The sequence below is a fragment of the Cyprinus carpio genome, chromosome A6 (genome assembly GCF_018340385.1).
Source record: "Cyprinus carpio isolate SPL01 chromosome A6, ASM1834038v1, whole genome shotgun sequence".
Taxonomy (NCBI): domain Eukaryota; kingdom Metazoa; phylum Chordata; class Actinopteri; order Cypriniformes; family Cyprinidae; genus Cyprinus; species Cyprinus carpio.
This window is the reverse complement of record NC_056577.1, coordinates 12,042,001-12,059,884: the sequence shown is the minus strand read 5'-3', so window position 1 is coordinate 12,059,884 and position 17,884 is coordinate 12,042,001. Positions and strand designations below refer to the sequence as shown.

General features: G+C 36.4%; 1 protein-coding gene across 3 annotated transcripts in view; it reads left to right on the top strand.

Moving 5' to 3' along the window:
* The window catches only part of plxnb1b (plexin b1b), a 58,087-nt gene that overhangs the window by 26,984 nt on the left and 13,219 nt on the right, over nt 1–17,884 (top strand). For 2 of the 3 annotated variants that reach the window (XM_042758083.1, XM_019119024.2), the window contains 19 exons: nt 2,510–2,581; nt 2,860–4,003; nt 5,441–5,623; nt 6,612–6,740; nt 7,699–7,799; nt 7,893–8,025; nt 8,257–8,413; nt 9,130–9,238; nt 9,426–9,534; nt 10,391–11,278; nt 11,891–12,025; nt 12,117–12,239; nt 13,330–13,420; nt 14,064–14,221; nt 14,835–14,986; nt 15,631–15,736; nt 16,496–16,632; nt 16,731–16,907; nt 17,588–17,771. In XM_042758083.1, coding sequence (XP_042614017.1) covers nt 2,870–4,003; nt 5,441–5,623; nt 6,612–6,740; nt 7,699–7,799; nt 7,893–8,025; nt 8,257–8,413; nt 9,130–9,238; nt 9,426–9,534; nt 10,391–11,278; nt 11,891–12,025; nt 12,117–12,239; nt 13,330–13,420; nt 14,064–14,221; nt 14,835–14,986; nt 15,631–15,736; nt 16,496–16,632; nt 16,731–16,907; nt 17,588–17,771 — 4,206 coding nt within the window. In that variant the 5' untranslated portion in view covers nt 2,510–2,581; nt 2,860–2,869. The remainder of the gene's footprint in view (nt 1–2,509; nt 2,582–2,859; nt 4,004–5,440; nt 5,624–6,611; nt 6,741–7,698; nt 7,800–7,892; nt 8,026–8,256; nt 8,414–9,129; nt 9,239–9,425; nt 9,535–10,390; nt 11,279–11,890; nt 12,026–12,116; nt 12,240–13,329; nt 13,421–14,063; nt 14,222–14,834; nt 14,987–15,630; nt 15,737–16,495; nt 16,633–16,730; nt 16,908–17,587; nt 17,772–17,884) is intronic. The other variant, XM_042758084.1, reaches the window with a different exon arrangement.

The following is a 17,884-nucleotide window of genomic DNA, read 5'->3' as shown; positions in this document are numbered from 1 at the left end:
GATCAGATTCCATGTGGTTTGTGCTGTTCATACTGTCATGGAAAAAAAATTATGAGTCACATATGAACAAAAATTAGGCCACGTTTTTCTGCAGTATGAATTGCCTTTTTATTGTGGCATCGTTTTTTTTTTTCTGCCACTATATGTCAAATGATTGTTTAATAGGTCAGATGAGTTTCCCATTTCCTGTTCTCGTTTTCAAAGTTCCCTTTTGTGTAAATATGCAAAGTATTTAGTTAAATGCTGATTTTATCATCTTTATGTTATGTCAGACTTGGTTATATAAATTATGGTGTTTACTTAAGCCCCTTTTATACAGACATTCCAGAAAGATTCTATTCGTACCGTAAGCTTTTTCTAAACAAATCAGGTAAAATAGAATATTAATGATTAATGTTTTACAATGCTGTTTCTTATAAGTGAATGTACAAGTAAATGTACACAAGTAAACCAATGATTACAGGATAGAACAATATACACTTTGTTGTAAACAGCCAACTGTATCTCATAAAATATAAACTTTAAAGTAAAGAATACCTTTCTATCATTTTTTGCATGATCTCTTTGATAAATGACTATATATATATATATATATATATCTATATATCTATATATATATATATATAATTAATAAAAATATATATTAATAATTCATTAATTTTAATGTACTGTTTCTTTTTTATTTCTAATGGTGGGGGTTCACATATTTACAGTTCACCATGTAGTCAATGTTACAAAAATGAGTGAGTCAGAAAAAAATTAGTCAGATTAATTATCTGAATAATTTTGAATGGTCAGCCTAACTGATGAAATATCTAATTACAAATTAAAGTTGAATAAACTATACAAATATGTATTACATTTTTAATATTTGTACTTTTTTCAGCATTGATTCAGTAATATACATAATTGGTCAGTCTTCTGGTCTTTTTATTTGGAAGAAAGCTTTTAAAACTTTTTATGTCCTATATTCTCTGGTTTCCTATAGTTATTTGATTTATTTTCTTTAGTGACCTCTTTGCACTCACAAAAATTGTGCGAGTAAAGTGTATGAATAAAAAGGACGTGTTCTGAGTACAATTTTATACAGTTTATTTGAGGTTAAATGGGTTCCTAGTTTAGTGGGCCCATGATGAACTATAGAACTATAGAAGTCAAGGGAGCCGTTATTTATCTGACAGGACGAGATATAACTGTTATACTTGTCCTCCTATCTCTTTGCAGAGTCTAGCAGATATTTCCTAAAGATAGAATACTCATGTTTAGACATTTTGTGTTTACAAAACTCCTAGCTTAGAGCATTACTGTGCTGAAAGTTGCCTCATAGACTGTTCATTCACCGTCAATTCAATTGCACATTGAATTGAATCTTCAAAGACTTTTATTTATACATCCTTTTATAAAGGCTGCTGTGCCACTATTTGAATAGGCTGCTGTAGGTCTAAGGCTGTGTTCATTGCAAGCATTAGTGCTCAATTCCAATTTATTGATCAGATCAGATTTTTTTTTTAAACAAACAAACAAACAAAAAAAAAAAATCCTGATCCTTTTTTTTTTTAAACAATTATGCAGATTATCAGTTAACAATGACTTATTTTCATGTGGTTTCTTGCAGTACTATGCTATGACCTCAAAATACTTTTTCCATAATGCGTGATTTGTAAACTAATACATTTTGACATTTGCAAACCATAACCAGCCGCATATGTATTAGGGCTGGGCGATATATCTAACGATATGATCATGCGCATCTAGTCAGTAAAGCCGGTTCCCTGATTAGCGCTAAATCGCCATCACCTGCTTTCAAATGGAGCGGCATTTAATAGACAGAGCCGTAGTTCACTGACAAGGTACGCAATATCGCGTTCATTATCGCAGATGTATCGCCTTCGATAATGAACGCGATATAGCGTAGCTTGTCAGTGATCTACGGCTCTGTCTATTAAATGCCGGTCCATTTGAAAGCAGGTGATGGCGATTTAGCGCTAATCAGGGAACCGGCTTTACTGACTAGATGCGCATGATCATATCGTTAGATATATCGCCCAGCCCTAATATGTATGGCTTTCCTGACATGGTAAACTTGCTCAGTAGCTCACCTGGTACAGTGTTGCACTTGCTATGCAGATCAAAGAGCTCAAAGTCTTGTAGAAGGATTAACCAAAATAAAATTAAAAAAAATGTTGCCACAGTAACGTTTAACAGTTCTGGAGAAAATTGAACGCAGTGCAATATAATTTTTCAAAAATGTACAAAAGGCATGTTTTATTCTTGACACTGGGCTGTTTAATAAACCCACATCTATAAAAAATTATTTTGCTTACAGTGACTCTGTGACCTGAAAAGTGCAGTGAAATGTACCAGGAGCAATGTAATTACGTTTTGCAGAACATAATTCCAATGAGCCTGGGTTGTGACATTTTGTAAATATCTTCCTCAAGATTAAGTTTTTTTTTTTTTTTTTTTTTTAATTTTTAAACAGTTCTCTCTCTTTCTGTTTGTGTTATAGGTTTAGCCGATGGGGACGTGTATTTGACTGTGTTTTGTGTGTATGCATGTCGCCCCTGCAGATCAAACCCTGGTAAGAAACTTTTGTCAACAATCTCTCCGGTTAGCTTTTTCTCTGATTACAGTAAATGAAAAGTTTATTTGTCATTTTTATATTGTGACATGCTGTGACATGACATATGTGGCATCATTTCTTGATTTGTGTTGTTTTAATAACATTAACAATATTTACACTGATGATTAAATAATTGGGGTTGTTATTATAATGTAATTTTCACTGGTTTTGTTGATTTTTTTTTTTCTTTTTCTTTTTTTCTTTCTCTTTTATCCTCTTTCTCTCTTTGCTCTCAGAATAGTTGACATGCCACCTGGGATGGTGTGTGTGTTCTCTTCTCTTTTCTCCATATTGTGTTGTTGCGTGGTCACCCAGAGCTCTGCTTCTTCCAGCCATCACCCCACTTTCTTGCGCAATGACACCTTCTTCGAGCACCTGGCTTTGCATCCTGATCCTAAATTGGGTCGGGTCTATTTAGGTGCCCGTGATCGGCTTTACCAGCTTTCTTTCGATCTTCAGCTTGAGGCAGAGGAAGAGACGGGGCCTGTGATAGATAGCCGTGACTGCCTGCCCCCAATTAGTGACACAAACTGTCCACAGGCAAAATGGACCAATAACCACAACAAGCTACTACTCGTGGATCCTTATAGTCAGGAGCTCATCAGTTGTGGAAGTGTTTATCAAGGAATATGTCAGAAACGAAGTTTGGATTCAGTGGGGAAAGTGCTTTTCTCTGCAGAGAGGCCTGTGGATACACAGTATGTGGCGGCTAATGACCCCAATGTCTCAACAGTAGGACTTGTGGCGCTCACAAGAGGCCGTGGGAAACAACAGCCAGTGCTGTTTGTGGGGCGTGGTTACACCAACAGCCAACCCCCAATATCTACTCGTAACTTAGTTATGGAGCCTGTTTTCTCATATGAAGAAACTTCAAAGTTAGCAGTGGCTGGGAGGCTTTCTGAGTATGACCATCATTTTGTAACATCATTTACCCATCGCTCGTATGTCTACTTCATGTTCTATCGGAGGGACTTACAGTCACCATCGAGAGAATATCGCACATATGTATCCCGTATGTGTTTGGATGATACTGCATATTATTCATATGTAGAAGTTCCGTTAAGCTGTCGTTCAGCTGGAGGAAAGAATTATAACCTTCTACAAGCTCTACATGTAGGCCTACCAAAGTCAGATAAGGTTTTGGGAAAAGAAAGTACAGTTGCTTCGGAAGAGGTCCTTTTGGGGGTGTTTTCGAGCCATTTCGCTTCTTCCAGTCGGCCAAACGAAGAGTCCGCAGTATGTGTGTTTTCACTTGAGCAAGTGGATAAACGTATCAGTGCTACAAGAGATCTGTGCTACACTGAAATGGGTCGTGCAGATGGACAGGAGGTTGCATACATTGAGTATGAAGTCAAATCAAACTGTGCCAATCTTCCAGCGGTGAGTTTACTGCTTCAGACAACTTTTGTGAAGCTTCCAAGTCCCACTGTTACAAACTTAAAAACATTTTCTTTAGAGAAACACAGTCTCAAAATGATAGACCATACCCTTCCCAATGTCAACTGGTCAAAGGAGACCCATTTTACTACCAGGTGTAAACAGCAATGTGTCTCTTTTGACCACTTGTGAGTCATGAACAAAGCCTACATTATCCAGTAACTGGAACTGATAAACTGGTTGGTTACTGAGGTTGTAGTTTCAGATCCTGCACCACTGTGCCCCTGAACATACCAGTTAATCTCTTCAGGGGAAGGAAAACTACAATTGAACAAGGCTTTATTCTATGATGACATCAAAATTCCACCACCCCAGTTGTGTAGCCATCAATGAATATTTTAAACTGGTCTGGAAAGGGTAGCTAACACAGTTATTTAAAAAAAAAAATCAGAGTAACAATTGTGATAAAAGTAACAAGAAATCATTCTAATATGCTGATTTATTAATGTTGTGCTGCTTAAAGGGATACTCCACCCCAAAATGAAATTTTTGTCATTGATCACTTACCCCCATGTCGTTCCAAACCTGTAAAAGCTTTGTTCGTCTTCGGAACACAATTTAAGATATTTTGGATGAAAACCAGGAGGCCTGTGACTGTCCAATAGACTGCCAAGTAAATAACAGTGTCAAGGTCCATAAAAGTTATGAAAGTGGTCGTCAGAAAACTCCATCTGCCATCAGACGTGCAATCTGGGTTATATGAAGCGACGGGAACACTTTTTGTAAGCAAAGAAAACAATTCCTTTGTCAACAGTCTCCTCGGTGTCTCTCCATGTCACCGTATGCTGCGTATGCTCTTCTGTATTATCCGCACCACAAGGAGGCGTTGTTTCTACGTGTATTTAGCTTTAATTTGAAAGAACACAGCGCAGCCTTGTGGCGCGGATGACACAAAAATATCTTAAATTCTGAAGACGAACAGAGCTTTTACAGGTTTGGAATGACATGGGTGTAAGTGATTAATGACAAAAAATTTTCATTTTGGGGTGGAGTATCCCTTTAATGAAATGTGGAAATATTTTTTAGGATTCTTTGATGAACAAAGTTCAAAGAACAGCATTTGTTTGCAATAATAGAAATGTCTTCTTTACTGACATTTTTGATACATTTTATACATTGTTGCTGAATAAAAGTTTTTTCTTTCAACAACAACAGCAAAATTCAGAATGATTTTTTGACATTTTATGGGTAGTTTTATTTAGGTTTGAGATATAAACAACTAATCTTTACTCCTTTACTACTGTGTAGCAGTGTGCAAAACATTGTATTGATGTTGACTTTATACCTTAAAAGGTGTTTGACATGACAGTCAAATGTATCAGTTGTAGTACAATATTGACTTAGGCTTTGTTTTAATCTTTGACTCGTCTCTTTCTGTAGAACACTTTGGATGCTTACCCATGTGGCTCTGATCACACCCCTAGTCCAATGGCAAGCCGGGTGCTTGTGGAAGCTGAGCCAATATTTGACAGTCCATCTGTCCGTCTCACTGCTGTCGCTGTGAGTGTAAGGGAGGAACATACTATTGCCTTTCTAGGAGACTCCCAAGGAAACTTACACAAGGTATAGAAACTTCAGTTGGATTTGCATTAGGTTGTAAATAAGGCTGGTTATTTTGGAGAAGAAACTCATGAAAATTTGAGATTATCTTTAATTATTAATTAATGGTACAGTTTTGAGGAGAAACCCAACATCTGATGTTAAGTGCATCATTATGAATGGTCTTCACAGGTGCATTTCATTCCCATTTCATTAACATAGAACCTGAGGCTTACATAGTCATCATCAGTATTTTATGCATTTTCTCGCTTTCTCTTTTTCAATATACGTATACTATATGTCAATATACAGACCTGAATTATGTGACACAGTTAACTTAGAGCAGTCTTTCACTAATGTTACTGAGGTAGTTTATATTTATGTAGACTTAAGGTACTAAAACTAAAGAAATAGAAAGCCTCAATTTTGCCATAGACATAGTTTTAATAAGCAAAGTCTTTGTGGGATAATTGCATAAAAGTAATGCATGGTACAGTATATCCATTGTTATGTTTTTTTCCATCATATAATTAACATAAAACATTAACATATCATTAGCCCATCTTTTTGTGCATATGTTTAGTGCAGCTTGGGTAGTGGTGAAGAATGATGAATTCGCAAAGATAAAAAAGAAAACAACTCTTCTAAAGCAGTTTCTCAATATGGGATGAGTGATCCTCATTCTGTTACAGCCCATATTTGGGCCCTTGTTATACCATGTTGTCTACAAAAGAAAACTTCAAAAGAAAAATAAATAAATAAACATATACATAAATAAATAAGGGTGATATGATGATATATGACTATTTCAATGCTTAGTCTCTCAGAAAAACATTAAAAAACAGTACTTAAAAAAACGACCACTTTGCAATAGTCCTACTTCAAAATGTGATACGAGATAAAAGAGGTTTGAGTAGTGATATCAGGAGTAACTGATCAGCTCTCTTTCAGCTCTGTTCCATATGCTCTCTCAGGGTGTGTTGTATGTTTCCCTTGTTTGTGTTTTATCCAGGTGTTTCTTGGGCCAAAAGGTGAGGTGGAAGAATATGCAGTAATCTCCATCCATCCCAGTGCACCAATAAGCAGAGAGCTCAGGCTTGACCATCAAGAGAACCATCTATACATCTTGACAAGTAACATGGTAACTATCACATTACTGAAGTTGAACTGTTGTTACTTGTTGACAAAGTAGGCTCAACTTTTTTAGGGGAAGTCGTGGCCTAATGGTTAGAGAGTTTGGCTCCTAACCCTAAGGTTGTGGGTTTAAGTCTCGGGCCGGCAATACCACGACTGAGGTGCCCTTGAGCAAGACACCGAACCCCCAACTGCTTCCTGGGCGCCACAGCATAAATGGCTGCCCACTGCTTTGGGTGTGTGTTTACGGTGTGTGTGTGTTCACTGCTGTGTGTGTGCACTTTGGATGGGTTAAATGCAGAGCACGAATTCTGAGTATGGGTCACCATACTTGGCTGTATGTATGTCACGTCACGTCATGTCACGTCATGTCACGTCACGTCATGTCAAAGTAGTTCTTGTAGATCATGCATAATTAATAGAATGAAACCAGAAGTAATATTAAAAGGGTAGTTCACCCAAAAATGAAATTTGTCATCATTTACTCATCCCTCTCATGTTGTTCCAAACGTGTATGGCTTTCTTTCTTCTGTGGATCACAAAAGAAGATATTTTGAAGAATGATGGCGACCAAACAGTTTTTGGTTCCCATTAACTTCATTTTGACCAAGCCATTTTTTTCATTTTGATTTATCTCTGAAGTTTAGTGCAGTTTTGCAGTCTAGTGCAGTGTGAAGTTTGCAGTCTTTTAATGCAAACAGTTGCTGTAGAAATTCTCAGGACTATTTTAAGAATTAGCAGGCCATGTTTGCTGAAAATCTCAACTATAAGGCTTTTGAACGATCAAGTTCATAAATCACACAAATATATTAAAAGAATACACAGGAAGGCGGAAGAATAGCTTTCTGTCATGCTGGTTTGGTGCCTATAAAGAAAATAGAGTGTAGTATATAATCTCGTCATTATTTGTATTTCCCCGCTGTTTTTATTCATTAACTAAGGTTTTTATTACTGTGCTCACACAGCTAGAGAAGAGGCCTGTAGCAGAGTGTGAAAAGCATTTGGATTGCCAGTCCTGCCTGTTGGCTCATGATCCATATTGTGGCTGGTGTGTTCTGGAGGGGAAGTAAGTTCATATTTAAAAAGAACCTCATATACAGAATGTTTTATTTTGAATAGTTGGTTACTTGAACTTGAACATTGTGTCTTTGTGCATCAGGTGTGGGCTTCGGAGCGAGTGTGTGCGTGGGGATCAGAAAGATCAGTGGCTTTGGAGCTTTGATATAGAGCAACAATGCCTGAGCGTGACGTTTCTCAATCCATCCAACATCAGCAGAGAGGAGAGGAGAATTGTGTGTTTCACATATTAACACATTTTTTAAAAAAAGATCCAGTTTAAATTGTTAATTCAGTAGTACATGTTACAACACGATAAAATACAAGATGCTTATATTTATATAAGCTTAGTTTACAGTGACCATTATTGAGCACACAAACAACAATAACCAACTCTCTGCCTTCAATTCTTAAAAATCCAAATTGACTCTTATTCCATCTCTCTATATTTCTTTTGGTCCTTTTAGATCTCTTTATCCATCCCTGGTCTTCCCAGTCTGGAGCAAGGAGAGCATTACTCTTGTGTCTTCCAGGATAGGTCAAGTTTAGCTGTTGTCACAGAGAGTGGTGTCACTTGCTCTTCTCCACATGTACATACATTGCCATATGTGTCACCTGGTCAAGGTGAGAATATTGCTAGCTAAATTGTCACATTTGTTATGTATGATTAACAGTAGGCTTGTAGGACATCAAAAACCTAATAGAAATAAACATGGTTTAGTGTTTCATGAACTGTACAATCCAGCATATGGTGATACTTAAACAATTTTAATGACATTGCTTGAAGACACCAGAAAAGCAACATTATATATGAAGATGCTTGAATTTGCACACCTCAAGGGACATTGACTCGAATGCTTGAATGCTTCAAGACAAATGGGAGAAAGTTTTAAATTACATTGCTTGAGGTTCCATAATATATTTAGTAATAAAGGGATAGTTTACCTACAAATGAAAGTTATTCACCCTCATTTTGTTTCAAACCTGTTTGCACTTCTTGCTTCAAAAAAGATAGTTTGAAAAAAGTGTTTTTGTTTTGTGTTCCACAGTAGAACAAAAAGTCATAAAAGCATGGAACAATGTGAGGGTGACACTTCCCATCCCATTTCAAAAACCACCACAAATATTTTCAACTGAAATCATTTAAAACCTCCCACATCTGCTAGATAAAATCTCAGCAAGTTCAAACCTGCCTGGTAGTATATGTGTCATCAAAGATGAGCCAGTGAGACACACATAATAAGATGAAAGTGAGAAGCCCAAATAGTCATGGCTGTATAAGAATCATGACTCTACAGGAATCTCTTCTTGCTAATCTCTTCTTCTTCCTTCTGAATCAGATTTTTTTACAGTCACTCTGTCTCTTCGGTTCCGTGATGTTGTTGTGACTTCTAGGGAATTCACCTTTTATGATTGCACAGCAGTCAAACAGCTTGCAGGAAGCATGCCGTGAGTTACAAACACAGCACATATTGTGGGCACATAAAAAAAAAAAAAATCCACTGATGCATGGTCATTAAGTTTTAAAATGAGGTTTATTTAACTTGGTTTTAAAATTTTAAATTAAGATGTATATCTTTATCTATATACACTACATGTAGGTAATGTGTTTGGATGCACTTTCTTTCTTTTGCAGCTGCCATGGTTGTGTGCAGAGTCGCTGGGGATGCAACTGGTGTGTAAACCAACATATGTGTACCCACAAGGCTGTGTGCGATAAGGGACTGATGATCTATAATGAACATGTAAGTCATTACATCATCAGCAGTGCCTTCTCTCTATGCTTTTGTTTTGATGCGAGGTGAAAATTACGTGTCTCAAACATGAGAACAGTATTTCCTGCAGAATTCTGTGAATAATTGGTAAACAAAACACATCTTACCAGTTTATTCAAAGAACCAGGAGGCAGATTCCCAAAACATTCTTAAGGTTCAAATTATTCTTAATTGCTATGCATGTACCTATCTTATCTTTTTCTTCTCACACATTTTACGTCACAAAGTGCTTGCTAATTTAAAAATACCTTCATAGACAGACAAATATATTGCTATACAATCAGACAAAAGTCTGACATTTGAGAATTGTTTTTAGATATTTGAGAATTTTCTTGATAATATTTTATATTTATTTAGAGTTTTAAGAACTGAAGCTAACAAAGAAAATGCAATAGAAAAACAAGCTGCCTATATTTTGTCATGTCTTTATAATTTATTCATAGTAATTTGTCATGTTTCGGGAAATTGAAAATGTAATTGACTAAAATGCTCCATTATCAAAATTGTGATTAATTCCTGTAATTTGTTCATTATACTTTTAAAAGAATAAAACACAAATTTCAGCTTGGTAAGGCTAACATGCACTGCAACCATAATTGTAAGTGGTCCACGTTTGCAGCAGCATTCTGTTAGGAATATCACAGCTTGAGAATTCAAAGCCATGTTTCATAAATCAAAATAAATCATAACTAAACAGTTTTTGCAGTGTAAAAATATATTTTTTTAAACTGAGTATCAATTTGTAGTGGTTCCTTTTATAACCATCTATCTTTATTTATTTTACTATTGTGCCTCTCTTGGTTTTCCCTGCACTTCTTACTTTCAGTGGAAATCTCTGCCCACTCTACCTCCTGCAACCAAAGCCTCTGGAGCTGCATTCACAACCTCACCAGTCACAACACACAAAGTCCCTGAAACCACGGCTCATACTAAACCTTCGACTACTGCCACTGCAATAACTGAAACTATAACTACTGTACTGGAATCATTAACCTCTTCTGCACCTGTGAAACCAACATCATCAACTAAGATTTCTTCCACTTCTGCTGCGCCTACAAGTGCCTTTCTCCCCTCTTCCACAGCTGAGACCACAGTACAGCCAGCCTCCACACTCTCTCTGCTAGATGAGATCCTCTCAGAAAAAGAGCTTCTTGTTACAGATATTGAATCGGTGGCTCTGAGGGAGACAGACACTGATGTGGTTACTCTTGCAAGTTTGGCAGTGGTTGTAAAAACTGAGTTGCCATCAGACATCGAAGCTGCTGAGGAGCAAAGAATATCACTGTCATCATCATCGGCTGAAACCGAATTGCCTCCACTTATGGAGCCAGCCACACATGATAGCTTGCTTACCAGCACCCCTCACAATTTAGCAGAAACGCTGAATTTGATGAATGAAACCCAAACTACAGTTTTACCTTCAAATCCAGAACCAAACGTGTCTGATTCTGAAACCAGTGACTTTTTGCCTATGTCTGAGAGAGTGTCACCTGCCGTGCCTTCAGAGAACAAGATAATCACTGACCGTCAAGAGGCTCAGTTGGCTCCAGAGGAAACTGAGGAGGTGGATCAGGTAGAGAACGACAACGCAACATTTTCTGCTGCTACAGTCTTATCAGGGGATGGAGAATCAGACAGTGATCCCCCAGTATACCTCCATTTGGGAAGTACAGGCATAGATGCTGATTACCAGTATGACTCGACAGATTTACAGGTGAGTCCAAACATCTAGAACCGATACCAAGCCATAATTAAAAAACAAAACAAAACGAAACAAAGAAGAGTATGTTTTTTCTGTCTTGCTTACAATGTAGTTTCTTAGTTTGGAATAAAAAATAAAAATAAAATAAAATCCTGTAAATTGAGTCACACTTGTATAATACAAAGTATACAGTATAGTTATTACATAACACAGTATAATAATATGATGATGAATATTCTACAACAACAGAAAAGTTGGTAAAATTCTTGAAGATTTACTATCTCCATCTTCATGATATTTCTCATTTTGTTTTGTTTTTAACATGTAGTTGAACATTCCGAGTAAATATGCAAATTAAATTATGAAATTAATTCAGATAATACAAATTTCGTCATTTGGTCACATGCATTAATCTAATGGCATCTCAAATTATATCCCAGAAAGAAATGCAGAATTTAGTGGTAGAATGTATTAGAATTTATTTTTCTTCATGTACATCCTTTATCCCTTAAATCCCTTTCTCCTTCTCTTTTTCACTGGATGATGCGACACAATACTATAACATTCACTCTCATACATGCTTGTGTGTGTTAACATATATTTGAACTGTTTTTTTTAAATCAGGCTGATGAAGGCACTTTTGTCAATTGGGGGGCATCTGCCTGCCCATGTGTGGAGAAGATTCAAGGATCCTCTCTTCTTCCTGTCTTAACTCAGAGAAAAATCTCTCTGCTGGCCCGCAACTTGCATCTCTATCAGGTAAAAATAAACAAACAAACACCCACTTCTTTCTGAATTAAAAAAATTAAACAAAAAATAAAAAAAAAACTTTAAACACACTTGTGCCTAGGATAAAGAGCTGGCATACGAGTGTGTAATGGTGATCGAGGGGCAAACTGTGGTGGTTGATGCAGATGTGACGCTGAATGAGGCAAACCCTTTGCTGTTTGACATCACCTGTCATGCTCACCAGGTACCACAACAACACATAATTCAGAGCATGATTTATGAGTATTCCGTGAGCATGTAATGAGGCCCTCATATTATAATACACAAAATACATACTCTAGTCTAGTACAAAAAGGTGCACATGTTGAGTATCTCCCTCATCTAACACACCTAATTCAGCTCATCGTCTCATTAGTAGAGAATGCAAAACTCATTCCACGCCGAATAAGTGTGACCTGGATGCAGAAAGCGGTGAGATGTTTTGGTAATGCTCTACTTAAACCCTTATTGTATAATGCATTATAACAGTATTCATAATGTTCGTTGTAAAGCATTCTAACTTAAAATGCATTTGTAACCACACTTAAAATACATTGTAGTATTTGTTTTTCATTTGTTTTACTTTAATATACTTTCTAAAGGTGTAACAATGAATACCTACTGTAAGTATTATAACGTATTATAACTGGGGTTACAATTTTTCATGAGATCGTACAATGCATTATAAGGTGCATTACAAGGCATAATTAATGCATTAAAACTACTTTTATAATGCATTATAAAGGTTTTAAGTAAAGTGTTACCAATGTTTTGGTGGAAGAAAAGCGTGAGAACTTTATTATGTCTGGTCTCCCAGTAATCATCTCAGTGAGATATTATTAAATTTGATGATTTTAGTGTTTTCTGATGTTTCAGTGTGAATGAGAAATTTTGGAAATACTCAGAAATGCTGGTGTGTACGAAGAGCATTTTGAAATGACTTTTTGTAGATGTCGCTTTGAATTGTGTGTGACTGATGAGGAAGACATCCAAAATGTGCAGTGGTGGGGTCCCTAGGACAGGTTTGAGAAGCACTGCACAAATATATACTGTATAGAGGTGTAGCCTGGCAGTTAATGCACATGCTCCAAAATGTGTCTCGTCTCCTTGTTATTCACTTTAGTTTCCGGTTACTTCTCTATAGTGCTGTCTAAGTAAAGGCAAAAGCCCACAACAATAATTAAAGAAGAAAACAGAGAAAACTATGTAGTAGTTTTAAATGCATGTGTGTTCTGTGAGGAAAGACTGCAGTTTGCAAATATCATTGATACTCACTCAAAATTTCTTTTCTGTAGTATTTCTATGCAGACTCAGTTAGAGAGTATAATGCCATGGTGTATGTGAAGAGAAAAGACACTTTTCATATTGACAGCACTGACCTTTATGGTGAGTATAATTTTTTGATGCTCATGATGGGCTGTGTTTGTGCAAAATACACACACTTAATATACATGACATATATAACACACACATAAATATTTTTTTATTGTCTTATGAGCCCATTAAATACATAGCTATAGGGTCTTGGCACTTTCCATAAGAAAGTATAGTTTTTAAACCTTTATACTGTATGATTGTATATGGTTTAGTAGCAATAGTCATTAATTTAGTATACAATGTTAACTTAATCTAATGGGTTTAAATGAAGCTATCACTCAGTTGAGGCAAGCTGGTGTTAGAGAAAATATATGAAATTAAAGAAAAATACTTGTTTGATCATTTTTTCCTTTCAGTGACTTGCGTATAATAACTTAAATGGTTTAAAGATGAAAAAAGAAAATGGAACATAAAAAAATGCCTTTATTTTCTCGATTTAATGTCTTCTGCTGCTGTCTCCCCTTTGTCCAGTTTAACACTCATTTGTGGAAAGTGCAGTATTTGTGCCTTTGGCCTGATAATCTGTTTGTGTTTTTAGATTGCTAAGTAAAACAGTTCTTTGAAAATGTTGTTACTGAATCTCATGTATGAATTCGAAGTCTATTTTGTCTGTATGTTCTAACTGATATTCTTTGTGTTCTCTACATTTTAGTGACGTTATATAACTGTTCAGTTGGGCACTTGGACTGTAGCCGCTGTCATACTGCAGATAAGAAGTACAACTGTGTGTGGTGTGGAGCCAGTTGTGTTTACAGAGAGTCCTGTTCCCAACACATCGAAATGACCTGTCCTGCTCCTCTCATTCATTTGGTTTGTTAAACAGTCTCAAACTTGACTAAATGCAGAATCTTTAGTGCATATGCAGTTTTTAACTTTTTAAAACTCTTTAATGCACAAATCTAAAATTAATTTTGCTTTAGCATAGTATAACATTGACTGTTGATGATCGGATTGACTGAAATGCATCCAAACCCTGGGTGTAAATGGGACCTCTATTCTTTTCTTTTCCCTCCTGACTCACTCGCTCTAAGAAACATTCTGACCCTACAATTAGCACACATACACCATCTAAGGTGGATTGGAGCCTGTTTGCATATGTCTTTGTGTATGACTTACAATACATAATGCTGTACCATTCAGTACCTTCCAATGACATTATATTCATAAATATAAGAAATAATTAAATGCATAATTACATATGAAAATTAATCAATCATGATGCAGTAGAGTGTTATCAATGCCAGGGTTGTGGTTTCGATTCCCAGGGAACGCATGAACATATTAAATGTATAACTTGAAAGTTATAAATTTTTTTATGTAAGTCAACTTGGATAAAATCCTCTTCCAAATATGTAAGTGTAAATGTGGATATGTACCACCATATGAAAAAAGATATGCCTTAAGACTGGTTTTCTGTCCACAGGTGGAGCCTTTGTCAGGGTTGGTGGAAGGAGGCATTACTTTAACTGTTTCTGGGTCTAACTTGGGACAGAAAGCTCAGGATATCCTTCAGTCTGTGACTGTTGCGGGTGTGCCCTGCACTGTTATACCACATCTGTATGAAATATCCTCCAGGTAAACACCCAACTGTGCAAACTAGGTTTTTTTTTTACTTCTGCTTAAATAACATTACACTTCCATCAAATGCACGTCAGACATTATATATCGGAATACATTCATATGTAAGCACATACACATCTACACTCACATTTACATGTATGTACTAGGGCTGGGCGATATATCGCATGCGATTGTCACGCGCATTTCGTCAGTAAAGCCGGTTCCCTGATTACCGCTAAATCGCCATCACCTGCTTTCAAATGGAGCGGCATTTAATAGACAGAGCCGTAGATCACTGACAAGCTATGCAATATACTGACGAAATGCGTGTGACAATCGCATGAGATATATCGCCCAGCCCTAGTATGTGCATACCTATATGTGCCCATACATATAGTGTGCAAACTAGTTTAAATACTGTCATTGACTGCAGATGACTGCAGGTTTTGATGTGAATGCCTCAACTTGTACCTAAAGCACACTTAAGGAGTATAGTATAGAACCACTGTGTCTTGCACCTAAAGAGCATTGTTCTTTACAATATACAGTATTTGCAATTCAGTAATTTCACAGATTAAATAATTTTAAGAAGTATTTGCCCATTTGCTTTGTTTCTGTGTGTCTTACACATTTGTTTATGCTTACTCACTCTCTTTTAGAATTCTATGTACAACTACTGCAAGTGGAGAGGAGAAATCTGGTCACATCTCTGTGAAAGTGTCTGGTGGAGGCTTCGGCCTGTCAAGTCAGAGATTCAACTTCCAGGTTAACTTGTATTTACTAATAATTAACAATATTATTATAAAAAGTTACTTACCAAAAAAAGATATTGTCTCATCCTCCATGGGACACAGAAGGGGAATAATCTGGCCACTGCACCCAAATATATCATAAAGTGTTCCCTATAACTTGTTTGAAGTCATAGGATAGCTTTGTGTGAGCAGTCGACAATAATCACCATCGTTATGGCTTCAGAAGACTTTGAATGTAGTGCATGTGTTGTATGGACTACTTGAATCCAATTTTTGTATTGTGCTTTTGTCTCTTTTTTGAAGCTTGAACACTCCTTTGCCCATATGTATAATATGAATAGTAATTTTGTACAGTTAAATCACTTGCCCCTGTGCATAAAATATGATATTTTTGAAGCTAAAGTAGTTATGTGGGATAAAGATGAAGACAATATAGTAAATATTCAATTTCAGTGTGTAATGATACACTCTATACAAAACATGACTATATTGTGCTTTGACGCGACATAAAAACATGGCTCTAAGGTTGCACCACATTCTTATACCCCCCCACCCCAACACACACACACACACATACACACTCACATCCCCTATCCCTGCATTTCCTGTTTTTCATCTGATTATTATGTGCGTTGGCATGTTGTTGTTATTTGAACATTTTTGTTGTGAAATTCCTTCTTGCTTGAAGATTGCAGAAGAAAAAAAATGTAATTTTTAGTTCATGATTGCAGATTTTCTTCTGATTGTATCTCTGAACCTTGTGTCCTTTAAGGACCCGAAGCTGATAGAAGTTTCTCCTCAGAGAGGACCAAAGGCAGGAGGAACAACTCTGACAATCACAGGCAGAAAACTTTTGACCGGTCGTGTTACTGATATTAGTGTCCTTCTAGGGAATGTGCCTTGTTCATTGTAAGTACTATGTATCACTGTGGAAAACTGTAGATTGGTGTAATATGAGGATTGTCTTTGAATAGGAAGTTCTTTTATGCCCTTTTTTTCCTCTGCAGAATAGCAAGTGTTCAGGAGGAAACTATCAAGTGTCTGACTGGTGCTAGTAACAGAACAGGAGAACACAGAGTGACTGTGCGATATGGAAACACTGAGCGACATCTCCATGGCGATGGCTATTACTATACCCCTGACCCCAACATTACACATGCCATACCCTCTAAGAGCTTTGTCGGGTGTGTGTTTGAGTTTACCTGCCTTTATTTCATTTACATTTGTTTCTTTGTCAGACGCTTTTATCCAAAGTAACTTAAAGTGACAAATAATACAACAAAGATCTTAAGGTGAACATGAAGTATTGAAACTAAGAGTTTTAACCATTGTCTTTAAGAGTACAGGTTAGAACCGGGTGGGAAATAAGAAATAGCAGAAGCATAGAGAAGCAAACGTATATTTTTTTTTTGAGTAAACATCATTAGGATTCAGTCAAATGCTGACAGAAGTATTTTAGACGTTTTATGATTATTGTATGAGACTAGACTGTTTTTGAAATTGTAATTATGGAAATGTATATTTGTTTATAGACCTGTACCTAGAAATTATTTAATGGAATTATTAAATGGGTTTTTTGTTGGATCTATGATTGTAGTGTACTGTAATCATGCTTCAAGTCAGCATGAATGTCAGAGTGCAACTTATTGAACAAGAAAAAAAAGTATGATAGGGACTTTTAGGGAGTTCATTTTATTCATCAGTTGCTGATTCGTACCTGCATTAGAGCAAGGCTGTATTTATGAACTTTTCTTTTAGAAATTTCACTTTAAAAAACAAAACAAAAAAACCTAACCTTCTGGAAGTGTTTTTTTTTTCTTCTCTTGAAAATCTTTAACATTCCTTCGTTTACACATTTATGCAGTGGAGGGCGTGTAATTAGCGTTTTCGGCCAGAACTTGGATGTGGTCCAGAAGCCTCAGATGCGAGTGAAAGTGGTCCTCCCTGACTCCATTTTCCCCCTGAGGAGACGCAGACGAAGGAGAAAAAGGAGTGTAACAGATGTGGAAATGCAGGCAACAGACTGTACAGACTGTTTTATCATACAGGTATTTATTTATTTTTTTCATTTTAACCTTACCTAACAAACATATACACTGAATTTATTGTGTAACCAGTTTTGTACTCTATTTCTAAAGTATATTCACAGATTAATAAACCA